Source organism: Schistocerca gregaria, chromosome 8 (assembly GCF_023897955.1).
Source record: "Schistocerca gregaria isolate iqSchGreg1 chromosome 8, iqSchGreg1.2, whole genome shotgun sequence".
In the NCBI taxonomy this organism is placed as follows: Eukaryota; Metazoa; Arthropoda; class Insecta; order Orthoptera; family Acrididae; genus Schistocerca; species Schistocerca gregaria.
Window position 1 is genome coordinate 196,828,634 of NC_064927.1, and position 22,444 is coordinate 196,851,077.

The 22,444-nt window shown below is 42.3% G+C and overlaps 1 protein-coding gene across 1 annotated transcript in view; it reads right to left on the bottom strand.

Annotated features, from left to right (window-relative positions):
• LOC126283945 (DNA repair protein RAD50) overlaps positions 1–22,444 on the bottom strand; it is a 238,345-nt gene that overhangs the window by 82,097 nt on the left and 133,804 nt on the right. Inside the window, exons 13-15 of the mRNA XM_049982352.1 lie at positions 21,720–21,840; positions 21,065–21,153; positions 19,152–19,289 (exon numbers count right to left, since the gene is read on the bottom strand). Coding sequence (XP_049838309.1) covers positions 19,152–19,289; positions 21,065–21,153; positions 21,720–21,840 — 348 coding nt within the window. The remainder of the gene's footprint in view (positions 1–19,151; positions 19,290–21,064; positions 21,154–21,719; positions 21,841–22,444) is intronic.

Sequence of the window (22,444 nt, forward strand, 5' to 3'; positions counted from 1 at the left end):
ATTCGAACCTGCGGCTGTAGCAGCAGCGCGGTTCTGGACTGAAGTGCCTAGAACTGCTCGGCCACAGCAGCCGACTATGTGGTGGAGGGAGGCAGAAGCACTCTACCATAAAGACCCCTAGATACCAAATGATTTGTGCTAATTAATCTTCATCATCATCTTCTTCTTCTTCTTCTTCTTCTTCTTCTTCTGCTGCTGCTGCTGCTACTGCCTTTATCCCGCATTGTGCACAGGGTCGTCAGGGTTAAGTACAAAATTGGCATGGATAATTTTAAGGAGTGGCCGGATGCCCTTCCTGCCACCACCCCATACCCCCTGGGATGGACGTAGTGTACCCCAGCTGTCTGCGTCTAGTGCAAATCGGGAAACAGTGTGAATGTATTTCAAATGTCTGTGAGTTGTGTAACTGAGGCGGGACATGGGGACCAGCCCGTTATCCACCTAGTAGGATGTGGAAAAGATTTGTGCTAATGAATACCTGCAGGAAACACTGCTGAACACAATTTATTATTTTCTGGTATATCTCAAACTCTGATTCCATCTGTGTATTTCAGTCACTGGGAACCAGCCTGAGCACATGCTAAAATTAAGGAACTTACTCATTTTGTAGGTGTCCAATATTCATCAATTCAGTGAGAGTAAAATATTTCATTCACTGAAGTGTTGTCAACGAACGAATGGAGGAGAATACAAGATGACAGACTGATTTTGTTTTTGGCATGATGAAATGCAACTTGCTCTGAATGTAAAAAAAAGGTAAGTGGGGAAAACAATCCTGTAATGTTTGAATATAACATTAGTGGTGTGCTGCTCGACACAGTCACACTAATTAAATATCTTTGTGAAATGTTGCAAAGCAATGTGAAATGGAACAAGCACATAAGGTCAGTTGAAGGTAATGCGAATGGTCAACTTCTGTTTATTGGGAGATTTCTTGGGAAGTGGAGATCATCTATAAAGGAGACCGCACACAGAACACTAGTTCAGCTTATTCTTGATTACTGCTCGAATCTTTGGGATCCTCATTAGCTCCGATTAAAGAAAGACACAAAGCAATTCAGAGATGCGCTGCTAGATTATTACCTGTAAGTTCGATCAATAAGCTTGTATCTTGGCAACATTCTGTAACACAAATGACAATGGCTGGAACGACAGACAGCAGAACAATTCTACTATCATCAACATACATCTTGGGTCAACATACACCTTACATGAGGATCACAAAATAAGAGAAGTTAGGGCTGGTTCTGGAGCACATAAACAGTCATTTTTCCTTCCCTACAGTTGCATGTGGGACAGGAAAGGGAATTACTAGCAATGGTACAAGTACCCTCTGCCATGCAACATATGGTGGCTTGTGGAGCACAGATGTAGATCACCACACTAGTGAATCCTGTTTAAGTCTCTCCTGCTCTGCGTAACTAGTGCAATCAGCACAAAAACACTGTTTGATCAATGTTTGGTGTCTGTTAACAAGAATATGTGAATTGTAATTTAGTTTTAATAGCAATAATTAGTTATTAGTAACATGATATTTACAAATTACTTTGATAATTTGACTTTTTTGGCGAGTCATAAAACAACTGAGCAGTTAGTTATTATTACAAAAGTTTGTGTGTTCCACATCACATGGATACATACAATACAGGTAGGAAATGAAGAGGCAGCTCAAGTGTACGTTATTTTCCCACTCAGTGCAGGCAAAACTCAAAGGAGTACTGGATAGCAATATAATAGAGATTGGCTAGCATTACTCACTTTGGTTTTTTATATTTTCCCTTTAGGTTTTCTTTACATATATACTTATTATTAAGTCATATTGTATAAATTAGTATTTTAGTATTGCATTATTACAATTAAGAAAAATGTATAACATTATGTAGAGAATTTTTTAACATACTTTTGGCACACAAGAGAGCAGGTTTTATGACTGAAATAAATAAATAGTGAAATCTACACCCTTTTGAAGCTGCTTACTGTAAGCAGGCCTGGGATTCCTACTATTTTTTGGCCCCCTTCGCCCCCTCCCCCCCCCCCCCCTCCACCTTCCTCAACGATCAAATTAATTATTCCTTCGTGGCTCATGATGTGTCCTATCAGCCTCTCTCTCCTTTCGTTAAGTTTTACATATTTTGCTCTCCTGCTCAGTGCTTCGAATTTGGTGAATAGTGACTCTTCCTTTATCCATACCTATATTGACAGTAATCATTTGTGGCAGAACAGAAGAGTGTAAGGATTAAAAAAGACTGATCAAGCTACGTTAGTCTCTTGTTACAATAATGAGCCCAAGTAGCAACAACGCACGTTTCAATTGAAGTTGAGATTAGAAGAGTAATTAATCTATGCAGTTTTGACAAATTTCATTACATACAAGGTATAAAGATGACGATTTAACGCTGTTGAGGGGGTCACTAGAGGCTGAGCACATGCTAGAAAAAGCAAGGATGAAGAAGAGAATCAGTAACAATCCCGACATTCTCCTAAGATGATTTACGGAAACCACAAAAAAACCATGAGGATTTAAACCTGCTGTTTCTCAATGTGAGTTCAATGTGCTAACCACAGTGTCAGTCACAAGAAACTGCCTCCTGTGCAACACTGGCGATAAGAGAATTACTAAATAACAGATTGATATTTATATGTAAGTGTGCATTTGACATCTGAGTAATCATGTGAGCGAATGTGTACTGCTTCTTACCGAAGACAATGAATGATGCTGGGTGGTGGTTCTGTCCTTCCTGCAACATCACATGCTCCAATTTTAGCATCAATCCCATGGGGGATATCCAGGATGAAAAAAAAGTCTTTGCCTTTAAATATGTCTGCTTGTGTCTGTGTATGTATGGATGGATAAGTGCGTGTGCGTGTGCGTGTGCGTGAGTATATACCTATCCTTTTTTCCCCCTAAGGTAAGTCTTTCCGCTCCCGGGATTGGAATGACTCCTTACCCTCTCCCTAAAACCCACATCCTTTCATCTTTCATCTTTCCTTTTCCTTCCCTCTTTCCTGACGAAGCAGCCGCCGGTTGCGGAAGCTCGAAATTCTGTGTGTGTGTTTGTGTGTTTTATTCAAACTGACAGACTGGTTAGTTTTTGCACTCGAAACTCAAATATCAGAATCATTAGGGTTTTCTGAATTGGCTTCAATGTGAATTGCCATCCAAAGTTCTTACCTGTCAGCACCTATCAATGGCCAAAGCCCAGCAGAGCATCTCCACCTGTACGATAAAAAAGCTCTTCTAGATGTTGCTTCCAGCCCCAGAAAATGAAGCAGTCACAGCCACACTGTTGAGTGCTATGAGGACATACATTTGGATGGAACCTAAGTGAATCTGTGGGAGAACGACAGGGGCACCAGGTGGCGATGGGTGCCTACAACATTTGGGCTGCTGCACTGATAGCACAACCAACTCCAGTTTCTACACTACAGTTAGTGGCCTCCCTGGAGAAGGAGTCCACTGTCGCAACTAGATCGCACCACTCTTTACTCCCAGACAACAGAAAACAGCTGTGTGATTCTCCTTGCCCAAGAATTCCTGGAAAAACCCACGGCTAAGGATCTAATTTCACAGATTGTTGAACTATCAGATAAATAAGTCTCTGAGGCTATGGAAGATGCTCTGGATATAGCACCACTGTACTGCTGTTTCTGAGGGTAGAAGGGATTTAGTACCTCTGCTGAATGTGCAAATGGAAATAATGGACATTCAAATGTGTAACATTGCCCATGTAAATAAATGTTTGTTGGACCTAAAGTGAGGATTACAATAGCTTTTATTGTTCCCCAGCACCAATACTTTACTGGGAGGTTACACATATTTTTGCTGCTTAATTTGCCGATTTATGTGTACCTTATGATAGCTCACTCTAAATTCATCAGTTAATCGGGCTGTTTTATCTTTTTATCTTATTAGTAACGTCCGCTCCGGTAGCTGAGTGGTCAGCGTGACAGACTGTCAATCCTTAGGGCCCAGGTTCGATTCCCGGCTGGGTCAGAGATTTTCTCCGCTCAGGGACTGGGTGCTGTGTTGTCCTAATCATCATCATTTCATCCCCATCAACGCGCAGGTCGCCGAAGTGGCGTCAAATCGAAAGAGCTGCACCAGGCGAACGGTCTACCCGACGGGAGGATCTAGCCACATAAAAAAAAAAGGCACCGTTTGTGTTTCCACATTCCTTCATTTTTTCCGGTCGCCCTCCAAAATAACTTTCGTTTGTTTAATTTTCCTTTATTGATGTGCTGTCTGTGTGACTGACATCTATATCTACGTCTACATGGATACTCTGCAAGTCACATTTAAGTGCCTGGCAGAGGGTTAACATCTCTACACCTACATTTACCTCCTTACTCCACATCTTCCCTGCCAAAGTCCTCACATATTTGTTCCATTTCATATCACTTAGGGATGTTACACCCAGATATTTAAACGACAACTGTGTCAAGCAGTACACTACCAATCCAATGTTGCATATGAACATTACAGATTGTTTTTCCTACTCATTCGCATTAACTTACGTTTTTCCACATTTAGAGCTAGTTGCCATTCATCACACCAGTTAGAAAATTTATCTTCATCTCTATCTTCCTACAGTCATTCAACTTCGACACCTTACATACACCACAGCACCATCGGCAAAACAACTGCAGATTGCTTCCCACTCTGTTCTCTATATCCTTTATGTATATAAAGAGAACAACAGTGGTCCTATCCCATTTCCTGAAAATACCCCCTTCTCCGTTGAACACTCACTGTTGGCAATAACACACTAGGTTCTATTACTTAAAAATTCTTCAAGTCACTTGCATATCTGTCAACTTATTCCAGATGCTCTTACCCTCATCAACAACCTGTTATGGGGCAATGTGTCAAATGCTTTTCAGAAATCTAGAAATATGGAATATGCCTGCTGTCCTTTATCCACAGTTCACAGTACATCACGTGAGGAAAGGGGAAGCCGAGTTTCAAAGAAGTAATGATTTCTAAAACCATGCTGAGTCATTGAGATAAACTTCTTGGTCTCATGAAAATTTAATATATTTGAATTGAGAATATGTTCAATGATTCTGCAGCAAACCAAAGTTATGGATAATGGTCTGTAATTCTGCAGGTCCACAGTTTTACCCTTCTTATATACAGGAGTTACCTGCACTTTTTTCCAGTCGCTTTGGACTTTTCCCTGAGAGAGAGAGATTTGCGATAAAAGCAAACTAGGTAAGGGGCCAAAGCCATAGAATACTTTTTGTAAAACCGAACTAAGATTCCATCTCGACCCAGTGATTTATTTGCTTCCAAATCTTTAAGTAGTTTCCCTATGACAGGGATGCATATTACTATGTCGTATATACGAGAGTCTGGCCAACTGTCAAACGATGGTATGTTTGTACAATTCTCCTGTGTGAATGATTTCTTGAATGTGAATTTAAAAACTTCTGCTTTCATTTTGCTCTCTTCAACTGCCACACCAGACAAGTCAACAACGGACTGAATGGAAGCCTTATATCCACTTAGCGATTTTACATAGGACCAGAATTTTCTCGCGTTCTCTGCCAGATCTTTTGCTAAGGTATGGCAGCAGTGGATGTTATATGCTTTACGCATAGCTCTTTTTGTACACACATGAATCTGTATGAACCTTTGGTTGTCATCATTTGTGCATCCTCTTTTGAACCGATAGTGCAACAGCCTCTACATTCTCGGCATCTTCAGAATCTTGTTACCGCAATGCCATTTATGTATATAATGGTATACAATGCTAGTAAAAAAAATTTCAAAATCAAGCAATAATTAATGCAGAGTAATGAAATGAAATTTTGGGAATACATTTGTCTGGGTAACAGAGTTAAGTCATTAATGTTGCAAGATCACAGGTTAATGAAAGTGGGAGATAAGACCATTGCAGACGTGAAATGCTGGTACATTCATAACTGGCGTAACTGCCAGAATGCTGAGCCCAAGTATGCAAAAACCTGCATGCATTTTGTCACACAGGTGCCGGATGCCAGTTTGTGGAATGGAGTTCCATGCATGGTTTGGTCAATATGGAGACAGTTAATGCTGATTTTGGACAACTCTGCACTTGGCGTCTGATGATGCCCCATATGTGCCCGACTGGATACAGATCTGTTGCTCCAGCAGGTCAAGGCAACTTGCTGACACTGTAGACCTTTCTGGGTATGTGGGTGAGCATTATCCTGCTGGAAAACATCCCCTAGAATGCTCTTCACGAATGGCAACACAGTTGGTTGAATCACCAGACTGACATATAAATTTGCTGTTGGAATGTGTGGATAGCCACGAGAGTGCTCTTGCTGTCATATGAAAATTGCAGCCCAGACCATAAGTCCAGTGCGTGTAGCACACCGACAAGTTGTCTGTAGGCCCTCAACTGGCCTTCTCCTAACCAACAAAAACAACCATCACTGGCATTGAGGCAGAACCAGCTTTCATCATAAAACACAATGGACAACCACCCTGCCCTAACCTTTGCCCTTGCCCTTGCCTGACAGCACTGAAGTCACAAATGGCGGTGGTCTGGGATCAGTGGAATGCATGCTAATGGGCGTCTGGCTCAGAGCTCTCCTTGACATTACCAATTTGTAACAGTTCGTTGTGTTGCTGTCGTATCAGCTACTGCTCAAATTACTGCTGCAGATGCAGTACAACACGCCAGAGCCATATGCCAAACACGAAGGTCTTTCTTCTTGGCAGTGTCATGTCCAGAGTGTGGTCTTCTTGCAACTCATTCAAACTCAGCAAGGTGTTGATACTTGTGTCTTAAATGAATTCTTGACTAGCATCATCCGAGCATGTCCAATCTCAAAGGTAACTAATGCTCATGAACGTTACAGCATGTATTCAAAGTGAACCTGATTTGCATCCTCATAGGGGAACTAATACCACAGCTCTTGTGACTGGAATGAAATATGAACAGAAATCATCTTTCAGATGTAGAAATAACTTTCATTTACCTTGCACAATACCTTTTTGGTGTTGTGTTTTTTATGTAAGTATGCAACAATCATCAACATTTGTGTAATAATTTATTATGTCACAATTGCTTAAAATATGTAATCCTCACATTACTGTGAAAAGTAAACTTGTCACTCACCATATAGCGGAGATGCTGAGTAGCAGACAGGCACAACACGCTCTAACAACCCTACCACAACAAAGATCAAAATTGAATGATTGTGGTGTTGCTCACGCTGCTAAATACTGCATTTTCGGGCAACAACAGTCATATTATGTGGCAGGTGTCATTAGAGCACAGTTAATAAAGTCATTTCATGTAATAATAAAAAAAAACTAGGCACTCATCTTGTTGTGTTTCCCACACTGGTTTTGTCATAAAATCATGGCTCATTCGTTGAAAATCTAGGCGGTTATGATTCCAAGCTCGGATGCAAAGAGGCCTAGATTTTATCCTGCTATATTCAAAAGTTTTGTAGATGCGCTTCACATAACATTCTTGGAGATTACACTTTTGCTGGACAATGGTGATGTAAAAAAAAAAAAATAATAATAATAATATATAAAACAAAGATTCCAAGACTTACCAAGTGGGAAAGTGCCGGCAGACAGGCACATGAACAAAACACACAAACACACACACAGAATTACGAGCTTTCGCAACTGGCAGTTGCTTCGTCAGGAAAGAGGGACGAAGCAACTGCCAGTTGCGAAAGCTCGTAATTCTGTGTGTGTGTTTGTGTGTTTTGTTCATGTGCCTGTCTACCCACATCCTTTCATTTTTCCCTCTCCTTCCCTCTTTCCTGACGAAGCAACTGCCAGTTGCGAAAGCTCGTAATTCTGTGTGTGTGTTTGTGTGTTTTGTTCATGTGCCTGTCTGCCGGCGCTTTCCCGCTTGGTAAGTCTTGGAATCTTTGTTTTTAATATATTTTTCCCATGTGGAAGTTTCTTTCTAATATATATATATATATATATATATATATATATATATATATAAAACAGAAAGAAACTTCCACATGGGAAAAATATATTAAAAATAAAGATTCCAAGACTTACCAAGCGGGAAAGCGCCGGCAGACAGGCACATGAACAAAACACACAAACACACACACAAAATTACGAGCTTTCGCAACTGGCAGTTGCTTCGTCAGGAAGGAAGGAAGGAGAGGGAAAAATGAAAGGGTGTGGGTTTTAAGGGAGAGGGTAAGGAGTCATTCCAATCCTGGGAGCGGAAAGACTTCCCTTAGGGGGAAAAAAAAGGACAGGTGTACACTCGCGCACACACACACACATATCCATCCGCACATACACAGACACAAGCAGACATATTTAAAGGCAAAGAGTTAAGGGCAGAGATGTCAGTCGAGGCGGAAGTACAGAGGCAAAGAAGTTGTTGAAAGACAGGTGAGGTATGAGCGGCGGCAACTTGAAATTAGCGGAGGTTGAGGCCTGGCGGATATCGAGAAGAGAGGATATACTGAAGGGCGAGTTCCCATCTCCGGAGTTCGGATAGGTTGGTGTTGGTGGGAAGTATCCAGATAACTCGGACGGTGTAACACTGTGCCAAGATGTGCTGGCCGTGCATCAAGGCATGTTTAGCCACAGGGTGATCCTCATTACCAACAAACACTGTCTGCCTGTGTCCATTCATGCGAATGGACAGTTTGTTGCTGGTCATTCCCACATAGAAAGCATCACAGTGCAGGCAGGTCAGTTGGTAGATCACATGGGTGCTTTCACATGTGGCTCTCCCTTTGATTGTGTACACCTTCCGGGTTACAGGACTGGAGTAGGTGGTGGTGGGAGGGTGCATAGGACAGGTTTTACACCGGGGGCGGTTGCAAGGGTAGGAGCCAGAGGGTAGGGGAGGTGGTTTGGGGATTTCATAGGGATGAACCAAGAGGTTACGAAGGTTAGGTGGACGGCGGAAAGACACTCTTGGTGGAGTGGGGAGGATTTCATGAAGGATGGATCTCATTTCGGGGCAGGATTTTAGGAAGTCGTATCCCTGCTGGAGAGCCACATTCAAGGTCTGATCCAGTCCCGGGAAGTATTCTGTTACAAGTGGGGCACTTTTGGGGTTCTTCTGTGAGAGGTTCTGGGTTTGAGGGGATGAGGAAGTGGCTCTGGTTATCTGCTTCTGTACCAGGTTGGGAGGGTAGTTGCGGGATGCGAAAGCTGTTTTCAGGTTGTTGGTGTAATGGTCGAGGGATTCAGGACTGGAGCAGATTCGTTTGCCACGAAGGCCTAGGCTGTAGGGAAGGGACCGTTTGATATGGAATGGGTGGCAGCTGTCATAATGGAGGTACTGTTTGTTGCTTGTTGGTGGGTTTGATGTGGACGGATGTGTGCAGCTGGCCATTGGACAGATGGAGGTCTACATCTAGGAAAGTGGCATGGGATTTGGAGTAGGACCAGGTGAATCTGATGGAACCAAAGGAGTTGTTCTTCACTGTGAGTCCAGATCATGAAGATGTCATCAATAAATCTGTACCAAACTTTGGGTTGGCAGGCTTGGGTAACCAAGAAGGCTTCCTCTAAGCGACCCATAAATAGGTTGGCATACGAGGGGGCCATCCTGGTACCCATGGCTGTTCCCTTTAATTGTTGGTATGTCTGGCCTTCAAAAGTGAAGAAGTTGTGGGTCAGGATGAAGCTGGCTAAGGTGACGAGGAAAGAGGTTTTAGGTAGGGTGGCAGGTGATCGGCGTGAAAGGAAGTGCTCCATTGCAGCGAGGCCCTGGACGTGCGGGATATTTGTGTATAGGGAAGTGGCATCAATGGTTACCAGGATGGTTTCTGGGGGTAACAGACTGGGTACGGATTCCAGGCGTTCGAGAAAGTGGTTGGTGTCTTTGATGAAGGATGGGAGACTGCATGTAATGGGTTGAAGGTGTTGATCTACGTAGGCAGAGATACGTTCTGTGGGGGCTTGGTAACCAGCTACAATGGGGCGGCCAGGATGTTTGGGTTTGTGAATTTTAGGAAGTAGGTAGAAGGTAGGAGTGCGAGGTGACGGTGGGGTGAGGAGTTTGATGGAGTCAGGTGAAAGGTTTTGTAGGGGGCCTAAGGTTCTGAGGATTCCTTGAAGCTCCGCCTGGACATCAGGAATGGGATTACTTCGGCAAACTTTGTACGTAGAGTTGTCTGAAAGCTGACGCAGTCCCTCAGCTACATACTCCCGACGATCAAGTACCACAGTCGTGGAACCCTTGTCAGCCGGAAGAATGATGATGGATCGGTCATCTTTCAGATCACGGATAGCCTGGGATTCGGCTGTGGTGATGTTGGGAGTAGGATTAAGGTTTTTCAAGAAAGATTGAGAGGCAAGGCTGGAAGTGAGAAATTCCTGGAAGGTGATATCACTTTGCCACGAAGAAAAACAATCCTGATCCCACTCCTAATGATCCAACTCCCCAAGACACTATCCAAATTGAACCCTGCCTGCAACAGTTCCGTCCTCCATCACAGCGGGACCCACATACAGACACAAGCAGACATATTTCTGCTTGTGTCTGTATGTGCGGATGGATATGTGTGTGTGTGTGCGAGTGTACACCTGTCCTTTTTTTCCCCTAAGGGATGTCTTTCCGCTCCCGGGATTGGAATGACTCCTTACCCTCTCCCTTAAAACCCACATCCTTTCATTTTTCCCTCTCCTTCCTTCCTTCCTGACGAAGCAACTGCCAGTTGCGAAAGCTCGTAATTCTGTGTGTGTGTTTGTGTGTTTTGTTCATGTGCCTGTCTGCCGGTGCTTTCCCGCTTGGTAAGTCTTGGAATCTTTGTTTTTAATATATATATATATATATATATATATATATATATATATATATATATATATATATATATATATATATATATATATATATATATGCACTCCGAAATTAAGTTACACTTCCTTTTAATTGCTTTTATTGCAATATCATGTGACACACTAACATCACTTCACAATACAAAACATACTTGATAACATCTTCCTCACAGTCACTGTTAAAGTTCACATTTTATAAGCTAACTACGTTAAGCGTCTTTCCAACACGACGTCCACGACTTGCCTTTTTCCAGGTCCGACTCTCTAACAACTCAAAAACTAACTAATAATCACTTACGTGCCCAATAATCAGAGTTAAAAGTACGTCAAAGATCATAGTAACAAAAGAAAGAATACACATAAGAATAATATCCTTGCAATATAAACATATCGATGTATTACAAATGAAATCAAATCTGAATGTTGTCTCAGAAATATGTTAAGTAGTTAACAGAAACACAGTAGAATATTATTGGTATCGATAAGATCAGGTGAGGTGCCGTAATGGTTGTGTAATTCAAGTACCATTACAACGCGCACCCGCGCACGCCTGGGCTCCGGCCTGGGCCTGGGCCCACGTCCACGAACAAGCACATACCCACATGCAAATTCAACTCAGACACATGACTGCAGGCTCTGGCAGCTGAAACCACACTGTGAGCAACAGCACAAGTGCATGATGGGAGTGGCAACTGGGTAGTGGTAAGCAGGAGGCTGGGGCAGAGAGGGGGAGGGATAGCAGAGTGGGGTGGGGGACATTAAGGTGACGCTGGGGAGCACGGAAAGACAAGGTGGAGAGACGGTAGGGCAGCTAGGTGCAGTTGGGAGGTTAGATGGAGGGCAGGGGAAAGGTGGGGGCGAGGCTGCGAAAAGGAGAGAAGTAAAAAGACAGGGTGTGTTGGTGGAATGAGGGCTGTGTGCTAGAATGGGAACAGGGAAGGGGCTGTACGGTTGGGAACAAATGACTAATGAAGGTAGAGGCCAGGAGGGTTATGGGAACATAGGATATATTGCATGGAGAGTTCCCACCTGTGCAATTCAGAAAAGCTGCTGCTGGTGGAAACAATCCTTACAGGCTGCGAAACAGTGACTGAAATGAAGGATGTCATGTTGGGTAGCATGCTCAACAACAGGGTGGTCCACATGTTTCTTGGCCACGGTTTGGCAGTGCCCATTCATGTGGACAGACAGCTTGTTGGTTGTCATGCCCACATAGAATGCAGCACAGTAGTTGCAACTCAGCTTGTAGATTACATGACAGGTTTCACAGGTCACCCTGCCTTTGATGGGACGGATGATGTTTGTGATCGGACTGGTGTACGTGGTAGTGGGAGGATGTATGGGACAGTCTTGCATCTAGGTCTTTCACAGGGATATAAAACATGAGGTAGGAGGTTCGGAGAAGGGGTTCTGTAGGGGTGGAAGAGTGTATTGTGTAGGTTCAGTGGACGGTGGAATACCACTGTGGGAGAGGTGGGAAGGATGGCAGGACATTTCTCATTTCAGGGCACCACAACAGGTAGTCAAAGCTGGCAGAAGGACTCTGCCAGCTGTCAGATACATCCACCTACAAACCTTGCCACAGTGACCCCATTCCAGAAATCCAGCAAAACCTCCAGTCTCTCCTCAAATCCTTGGGCCCACTGCAGAACCTCTCCCCTGAGCCCATCTCTCTGCTCACCCCTATCACTCCTGACACTTTCTCTGAATAGTTTACATCTATCTTGAAGAGTCTTCCAGTTAAGTTCCTTCAATATCTCTTTGGCACTCTCCCATGGATCAAACAAACTTGTGACCATTTGTGCTGCCCCTCTCTGTATGTGTTCAATATCTTCAGTTGGTCCTATTTAGTATGGGTACATCACACTTGAACAATATTCTAGAAATAGTCGCACAAGTGATTTGTAAGCAGTCTTCCTTTGTAGACTGACTTAACTTCCCCGTATTCTCCCAATAAACTGAAGTCTACCACCTGCTGCTTTACCTGCGACTGAGCCTGTATGATTACTTCATTTCATATCCCTACAAACTGTTACACCCACGTATTTGTTATGAGCTGGCTGATTCCAATAGTGACTCATTGATATTATAGTCATAGAATACTATGCTTTTGTGTTTTGTGAAGTGCACAATTTTATATTTTTGAATATTTAAAGCAAGTTGCCAAACTTTGCACCACTCTGAAATCTTATCAAGATCCTACCAAATATTTATCCAGCGTTTTCAGGCATTGTCGATGACTGCATCATCTGCAAAAAAGTCTGAGATTCCCATTAGAATTGTCTGCAAAGACATTAATTCTTGTAGATGGTTGTGACTTGCGCATTTTGCAAGGACTGAGCATGGTCATTGTTTCAGGGATTTACAGTCGATTGTAGTTAAGATTATAGTTACATAAACAGCACGGGTCCCCAACACCCTTCCCTGGGGTACACGTGAAGTTACTTTTACATCTGATAATGATTCTCTGTCCAAAACAACACGCTGCTCCTCCTTACCGAAAGTTCATCAATCCAGACACAAATTTCACTTGATATCCGACATGATTGTACTTTTGGCAATAATCGTAGATGTGGTACTGAGTCAAATACTTCATATACCTGACAGCCATGATCCAAAGCTTTCAGTATATCGTATGAGAAGAGTTTCAACAATAGACTAATGTCAAGGATACTGGATGTAAATTCATTGAATCACTTCTACTGCCCTTCTTGTAGATGTTGTGACTTGTCCTTTTTGCAAGGACTGAGCATGGTTTTTGTTTGAGATATTTACGATAGACTGTAGTTAAGATTATTGTTACAAGAGGGGCTAACTCAGCTGCAGATTCAGTGAAGAATCTGACAGGGATCCCATCAGGTCCTGAAGATTTGTTCAATTTTAACAGTTTCAGCTGTTTCTCAACAACACTGACACTAACAGTTATTTCATTTACCTTTTCAGTAGTACTACGATTAAATTGAAGCAATCTACTGGGTTTTCCTTTCTAAACGAGCATTTGTAAACAGAGTTGAGCATTTCAGCTTTTGCTTCGCTACCCCCAATTTCAGAGCCTGCCCCATTCTCTAGGGACTGGACCCTAACTTTCGTGCCACTTACAGCCTTTACATATGACCAGAACTTCTTTGGGTTTTGACAACATCCTGCTATGGTTGTCATTGAAGGCATCACACATTGCTCTCTTGACAGCCAAACATGTTTTATTCAGCATCTCTCTATGTATATGCCTATACTTTGTTTTACGCCTATCATGAAGTAGGCTCTGTTCCTTTACACTGACTGTACAAGATGGAGGTTCCCTCCAATTATGAACTCACTGGATGTCTTATCACACTCACCATTAACAAAACTGTAATTTTCCCAATTAATTGTTGGATGATTTAAGTCTCCACCAATTATTACAATATGACTGGGGAACTTGTGTATAACTGAACTGAGAATTTCCCCAAAATTTTTGGTTACATCAGGAGGTAAGTTGATAGAAGGATCCAGTTATTTTATGCCCTCACCCCCAAACTGAGTCTTGCCCTAATTTCAATTTCGTTTTCCATGTGATGAGATGTGTTGTACAATCATTAAAGTATTTTAGATTTCACAGTGTTTACTATGCCCAATGTAATTACTATATATCTTGATGATGCCTTTTAGTGGGTATATATATATATATATATATATATATATATATATATATATATATATATATATATATATATATATAAAAAATAGAAAGAAACTTCCACATGGGAAAAATATATTAAAAACAAAGATTCCAAGACTTACCAAGCGGGAAAGCGCCGGCAGACAGGCACATGAACAAAACACACAAACACACACACACAGAATTACGAGCTTTCGCAACTGGCAGTTGCTTCGTCAGGAAAGAGGGAAGGAGAGGTCAAAAAGAAAGGATGTGGGTTTTAAGGGAGAGGGTAAGGAGTCATTCCAATCCCGGGGGCGGAAAGACTTCCCTTAGGGGAAAAAAAGGACAGGTGTACACTCGCACACACACACACACATATACACAGGACTGGAGTAGGTGGTGGTGGGAGGGTGCATAGGACAGGTTTTACACCGGGGGCTGTTGCAAGGGTAGGAGCCAGAGGGTAGGGGAGGTGGTTTGGGGATTTCATAGGGATGAACCAAGAGGTTACGAAGGTTAGGTGGACGGCGGAAAGACACTCTTGGTGGAGTGGGGAGGATTTCATGAAGGATGGATCTCATTTCGGGGCAGGATTTTAGGAAGTCGTATCCCTGCTGGAGAACCACATTCAGGGTCTGATCCAGTCCCGGGAAGTATTCTGTTACAAGTGGGGCACTTTTAAATCAAAGTCCTCAATCTTTCCTCTCCCACATCCACACCGGCTGTACATAGCATCCTCCTACAGGCCAACCGCAAATTAGAACAACATGCCACCCTCCACCTCAAAAAACTATCCAATCTCCTGGTTTCCCACCTCCGGAAAGGCAACTCACTCACCCTCCACAACCTTTCCAACAAACCTCAACCTCCTCTCATTGCACACAGACCCAGTCTCTCCCATCTACTCAATCTCCCACTTCCAGCTCCACTCCCCCCAACACCTCAAAATTCTAGTCAACACAATCTGGAACCACAACACCCCAATTCAGTAGTTAACCTTTCCTCCAAACCCCTCTCCCAATCGGAAACCTCTGTCCTATCCAAAGGCCTCACCTTCAGCCCCACTCCCAGGTTCAACCAAACTGCCCTTGTCAAGGATTTACTGTCCTACACTCGTAGCCTCTGCTGGAAATATCACTTTGCCACGAAGAAAAACAATCCTGATCCCACTCCTAATGATCCAACTCCCCAAGACACTATCCAAATTGAACCCTGCCTGCAACAGTTCCGTCCTCCATCACAGCGGGACCCACCTCCTCTTCCTCAAAATCACCCTCTCCAAACCTTCCAGGAATTTCTCACTTCCAGCCTTGCCTCTCAATCTTTCTTGAAAAACCTTAATCCTACTCCCAACATCACCACAGCCGAATCCCAGGCTATCCGTGATCTAAAAGCTGACCGATCCATCATCATTCTTCCGGCTGACAAGGGTTCCACGACCGTGGTACTTGATCGTCGGGAGTATGTGACTGAGGGACTGCGTCAGCTTTCAGACAACTCTACATACAAAGTTTGCCGAGGTAATCCCATTCCTGATGTCCAGGCTGAGCTTCAAGGAATCCTCAGAACCTTAGGCCCCCTACAAAACCTTTCACCTGACTCCATCAAACTCCTCACCCCACCGACACCTCGCACTCCTACCTTCTACCTACTTCCTAAAATTCACAAACCCAAACATCCTGGCCGCCCCATTGTAGCTGGTTACCAAGCCCCCACAGAACGTATCTCTGCCTACGTAGATCAACACCTTCAACCCATTACATGCAGTCTCCCATCCTTCATCAAAGACACCAACCACTTTCTCGAACGCCTGGAATCCGTACCCAGTCTGTTACCCCCGGAAACCATCCTTGTAACCATTGATGCCACTTCCCTATACACAAATATCCCGCACGTCCAGGGCCTCGCTGCAATGGAGCACTTCCTTTCACGCCGATCACCTGCCACCCTACCTAACACCTCTTTCCTCGTCATCTTAGCCAGCTTCATCCTGACCCACAACTTCTTCACTTTTGAAGGCCAGACATACCAACAATTAAAGGGAACAGCCATGGGTACCAGGATGGCCCCCTCGTATGCCAACCTATTTATGGGTCGCTTAGAGGAAGCCTTCTTGGTTACCCAAGCCTGCCAACCCAAAGTTTGGTACAGATTTATTGATGACATCTTCATGATCTGGACTCACAGTCAAGAACAACTCCAGAATTTCCTCTCCAACCTCAACTCCTTTGGTTCTATCAGATTCACCTGGTCCTACTCCAAATCCCATGCCACTTTCCTAGACGTTGACCTCCATCTGTCCAGTGGCCAGCTGCACACATCCGTCCACATCAAACCCACCAACAAGCAACAGTACCTCCATTATGACAGCTGCCACCCATTCCATATCAAACGGTCCCTTCCCTACAGCCTAGGCCTTCGTGGCAAACGAATCTGCTCCAGTCCTGAATCCCTCGACCATTACACCAACAACCTGAAAACATCTTTCGCATCCCGCAACTACCCTCCCAACCTGGTACAGAAGCAGATAACCAGAGCCACTTCCTCATCCCCTCAAACCCAGAACCTCTCACAGAAGAATCCCAAAAGTGCCCCACTTGTGACAGAATACTTCCCGGGACTGGATCAGACCCTGAATGTGGTTCTCCAGCAGGGATACGACTTCCTAAAATCCTGCCCCGAAATGAGATCCATCCTTCATGAAATCCTCCCCACTCCACCAAGAGTGTCTTTCCGCCGTCCACCTAACCTTCGTAACCTCTTGGTTCATCCCTATGAAATCCCCAAACCACCTCCCCTACCCTCTGGCTCCTACCCTTGCAACCGCCCCGGTGTAAAACCTGTCCTATGCACCCTCCCACCACCACCTACTCCAGTCCTGTAACACGGAAGGTGTACACGATCAAAGGGAGAGCCACATGTGAAAGCACCCACGTGATTTACCAACTGACCTGCCTGCACTGTGATGCTTTCTATGTGGGAATGACCAGCAACAAACTGTCCATTCGCATGAATGGACACAGGCAGACAGTGTTTGTTGGTAATGAGGATCACCCTGTGGCTAAACATGCCTTGATGCACGGCCAGCACATCTTGGCACAGTGTTACACCGTCCGAGTTATCTGGATACTTCCCACCAACACCAACCTATCCGAACTCCGGAGATGGGAACTCGCCCTTCAGTATATCCTCTCTTCTCGATATCCGCCAGGCCTCAACCTCCGCTAATTTCAAGTTGCCGCCGCTCATACCTCACCTGTCTTTCAACAACTTCTTTGCCTCTGTACTTCCGCCTCGACTGACATCTCTGCCCTTACTCTTTGCCTTTAAATATGTCTGCTTGTGTCTGTGTATGTACGGATGGATATGTGTGTGTGTGTGCGAGTGTACACCTATCCTTTTTTTCCCCTAAGGGAAGTCTTTCCGCTCCCGGGATTGGAATGACTCCTTACCCTCTCCCTTAAAACCCACATCCTTTCGTCTTTCCCTCTCCTTCCCTCTTTCCTGACGAAGCAACTGCCAGTTGCGAAAGCTCGTAATTCTGTGTGTGTTTTGTTCATGTGCCTGTCTGCCGGCGCTTTCCCGCTTGGTAAGTCTTGGAATCTTTGTTTTTAATATATATATATATATATATATATATATATATATATATATATATATATATATATATATATATATATATATATATATATATAACAGAAAGAAACTTCCACATGGGAAAAATATATTAAAAATAAAGATTCCAAGACTTACCAAGCGGGAAAGCGCCAGCAGACAGGCACATGAACAAAACACACAAACACACACACAAAATTACGAGCTTTCGCAACTGGCAGTTGCTTCGTCAGGAAGGAAGGAAGGAAGGAGAGGGAAAAATGAAAGGTTCTCCAGTATATATATATTTTGTCAGAGATTTTGGTCATTTTATTTTCCATGTTTCCATTTCCATGCCTCTTTTGCGGTGTGTCCTCCAGTACGCCAAGACATATTGCGACAAATGCTAATAAATGGTATTAAGGCATGAATCCTCAACAGAGCTATGCCTAATTCCTGGGAATTAATGCATGAAAGAAAAGTAAGACAATACAAAGAGAAACAAAATGGGAAGTAAATCACATTTTGAACCCCATGTCAGGGAGGAGTATTAAAATTTAGTACCAAACTGGTACGTGAAGTTGGAACCTTACTTTTCACATCAATAATACTTCCAACTAAGCTCTCCAGGAATGACTGCAGACCTAACTTCACAGTTTTCATTTCTGACAGAACCTCTCTCCCACTTTCTACTATTTGCAGAAGTTCTCCAGTATACACTGCAAACCAGCACTCCCGCAGTAAATGATATTGTAGAGAAATGGATTGGCTAGAAGTTTTTTTTAGAAGTTTGGAAAGTAGAAAGAGGTGTTATGGTACAACTGAAGCAGGGCAGGTAGGTTACAAGTCATTCCTGGACGGCTCAGTCAATAACAACACTGCCTGTGAAAAGCAAGGATCAGAATTCAAATCCCTATTAGGTACACAGTTTTAATCTGCCAGTATGTTTCCAAACACCACACAATTTTTCATTCTGGCTGTAAATGAAATAAAGAATCTTAATGAACATAGGTTTATCAGCACACAGGTCTCACATGGTGTTAGGATTAACCATTCTCTGAATATTGCACACCTTACCTTTACACTTCTAAATCATTTTTCATGCTCATAAGAATAATGTAGGAAGGAACAGCTTACTTCATATGCAAGTTCAGCAGCTTCAGAAGCAGCTTCAAACTCCCTATGACACAATGGACAGCAAGGATCTTCCTGTTCCAGTTTCTGAATGTAGCGACGGAACATGTATTCCGAAGCACTGAGCGTTCCTTTTTGGTCCTGTGAATACAAGAATTAGGCTTAGAGAATGTCTGCTAAAACTAAAATTACAAAAACAGATCGAGAGAGAGCAAGCTGGAATATCCCATCTGTTCTTACTATTAATTCATTTTTTTCTTATTTTTCAATTTCTGTACATTTTCTAAGTGGTGGTAGACACTCAAATATTTTAAAACATTAACCAATCAAACAATGGAAAATCCAGGATGGAATGTAACAATAAAATAATATTGTTACAAAACATTAACTAAGTTTTTCACCTCTTAAATTCATTATTCAAGATATTATTTTCAATGCACTTATCCCAATGATGTGTCCAGTTTGCCTGGAAAAACTATCAAGAAAAGATATGACTAACTGAACTGTTTACTGCAGTTCGATTTTGCAATTTTCGTGTGAGCTAGTATGTATTGAAGGATTTAACAACACATCTACTTACAAAAATTGACATTCCAACTCTTCAGTGATGAACTTCAATTTCTGTGAAACTAATGAAGTTACAAGTCAATTAACATTACAGTTCAGGAGTAGCTACACTTTTTATTGCAGATTTTGCCTCTGTGGCTGTTAAATTCCATTCTTTATCATTATATACTTGTTGACCTAAGTTTTATGCACAAGGTGGGATACTTCACTAATTGACTAAGCTGTTAACTAGGATTTTTGCCTAATTTACTGTAATTTACAATATGACTCTTGTACTGTAAATAGGGTATTCCCAACACACATGCATAAAATCATATCATAAACTGTTCCAATTTTCTAGACCATCACATACTTCATAAACAAAATTACAGTTAACATTCATAGATCATTCTGACAGGAATTATTTATTATTTTTCAAATGATTATGTTGTTTCCGAAGTTACAATACATTCATACACCAGTCTTTAAATAGTCTGCTGACACCACCTACAATTTTCAGTCTGAGCTCATATATAGCAAGCATGTATTGCTCACCCATTAATAGACTGCAGTTTGGAAGGAAATGCAAAACATTCATGCTTAACTTTATCATGAAATTCCTGGTCGAGGAAGTAATGGAGAAACATCTATGCTGAAAACATCTGGGTTCTGCTAGCACTCATGTTACATCTACGCGAGATTTCGAGAAACCACAAATACTCTTAGCTGTTTTTAAAGTTGATTTTTGTGTTCTATATTTACAGCGTCAGTGATTTACTGCATTAATATGCATACAGCTACTCAGTATTCATTAAGTTCACATTTAATATTTCTATGAAAACTATTGCATGGTGCAGATCATGTGACATTTTTATCAAGTCTATCTCAAGTCTTCTGAACTGATGAATGTCTTTTACTTGGGTGTGCTAGAGAGTTATGTGCTTTATATTCAATCATCTCTGTGCCTTTCTCAAAACTTGAGTGTGTGTACTGTTTACACAATTCACAGCCACTGCATTTTGCAAATACTGTGTTTAAAAAATAAGCTGTGATACTGTGCCATATGACAGTGCACTTGTCTAATTGCATAAAAGCTGTTGATGTGTAATTGAATCTGGTCATCACAGTGTTTGTGATGGTACTAACTGGGGAAGAAAGCCACATTTCACGGAAATTGTGTAGTGAATGTAATTTTTACATGTCCAAGACATCAATCTACAGATATTCCACCTGACTTTGATCAAGGAGTCTCTGAGGGCTTAATAAATAATGCATGTAGGCACTGTCACAAGATGAACATTTGCTCATAAAAAGTAGCTTTCTAAACAAGACTACAAATGTCAGCCAAGAGTTTATAGCAGAATACGAACCTGCAGTTCTTGTATTCTATCAGAAACACTTTGTATGTACTCATCAAAATCTTGCCTGCCACACAAATCATATATTTCTTCTTCAAATTCTGTAAAGAAAATATGAAATCAAATTAACAAACTGAAAGCTGGTTCCACAAAAACTCAATCCAATTACATGCATTAAAACAGAAGGATTTTTACATATCTGACACTTTTTTGGAAACAGAAAAAGAAAGAAACTGTTATGACTTAAATAATTAAATTAAAAAAATGCAAATTTGTAAATTCTTGACAGACAAGTGAAATTACTAAGAAATAAAGACAGAATAAAATATTTATACACAGCTGCACAACAACCTCCCACAACTGCTGCCAGCAAATGAGATTTGTATCCTTGCATGCATCAGCACCATCAACACAGAGAGCATTCACTTCCACAGTCGAACGCAGCATCACAGAAGAATGCTGAAGATTAGGTGGTTAGATTGAATAAAAAACGAAGAGGCAATGAACCTAATTGGGCAGGAAAAGATTTATGGCACAATCTGACTAAAAGGAGAATTTGGTCTATAGGACACGTGTGTGTACGTGTGTGCGTGCACTCTTGAGTGTGGAAGGGCAGAGTTACAAATATAAAAGGAGACCATAACACTGAACTCAAGTTTCTACTTACTTCGCAGCTCTCTTTCTTTCAAATCCAACTGCTCCTTGTGATGGGCTCGTTTCACTTCAAGTGCAGCCGCCTCATTCTGCTTACTATTTATCTTGTCATTGATGTTGTTGATCTGACGAGTCTACAGTAGGTAGAAAATTGAAAAACATATGTATCTCACCACCAGCAAGAACTTATAAATTAATAACTACCCCACATTATATATTAGGTCTATAACTTTGCTTCCGCCGATTTGCAACAGATGGCAGTAGCGGCAAGTGGGGTTCGGTTGGTTGGTCATAGGTGTAATACAATAAGCTTAGCCAGATGTAAACATAATGCCATAAAAACGTTAGTCGATTTGTGATTACATCATATGGTTATTCTTGATTAAGGACGTCAACTTACGTACCTATTTCTCGCCATTTGCACGAAGTTTCAATTCTCTGCTTTAACACGAAGAAATCTGCGGCTATGGCTCTTAAAATGCTGGGTAAGACCAATGGTGAGGGAACTATTAGTGGAAGAACGTGCAGAGAATGTTTTCAACACCTTACAAACAGTGATTTTGATGTTGAAGACCAGCAAGGCGGTGGAAGACAGAACGTTTTCGTAGCTATTGGAACAGCCGAAGACAGTCACAGGACATCATTATCGAAAGCAATTGATGTGTTCGAGCCCAGCACTAGAAACACTAACGGCCACAATACAGCAATAGACATGTAAAGGTAATTCTGCAGCAGGTC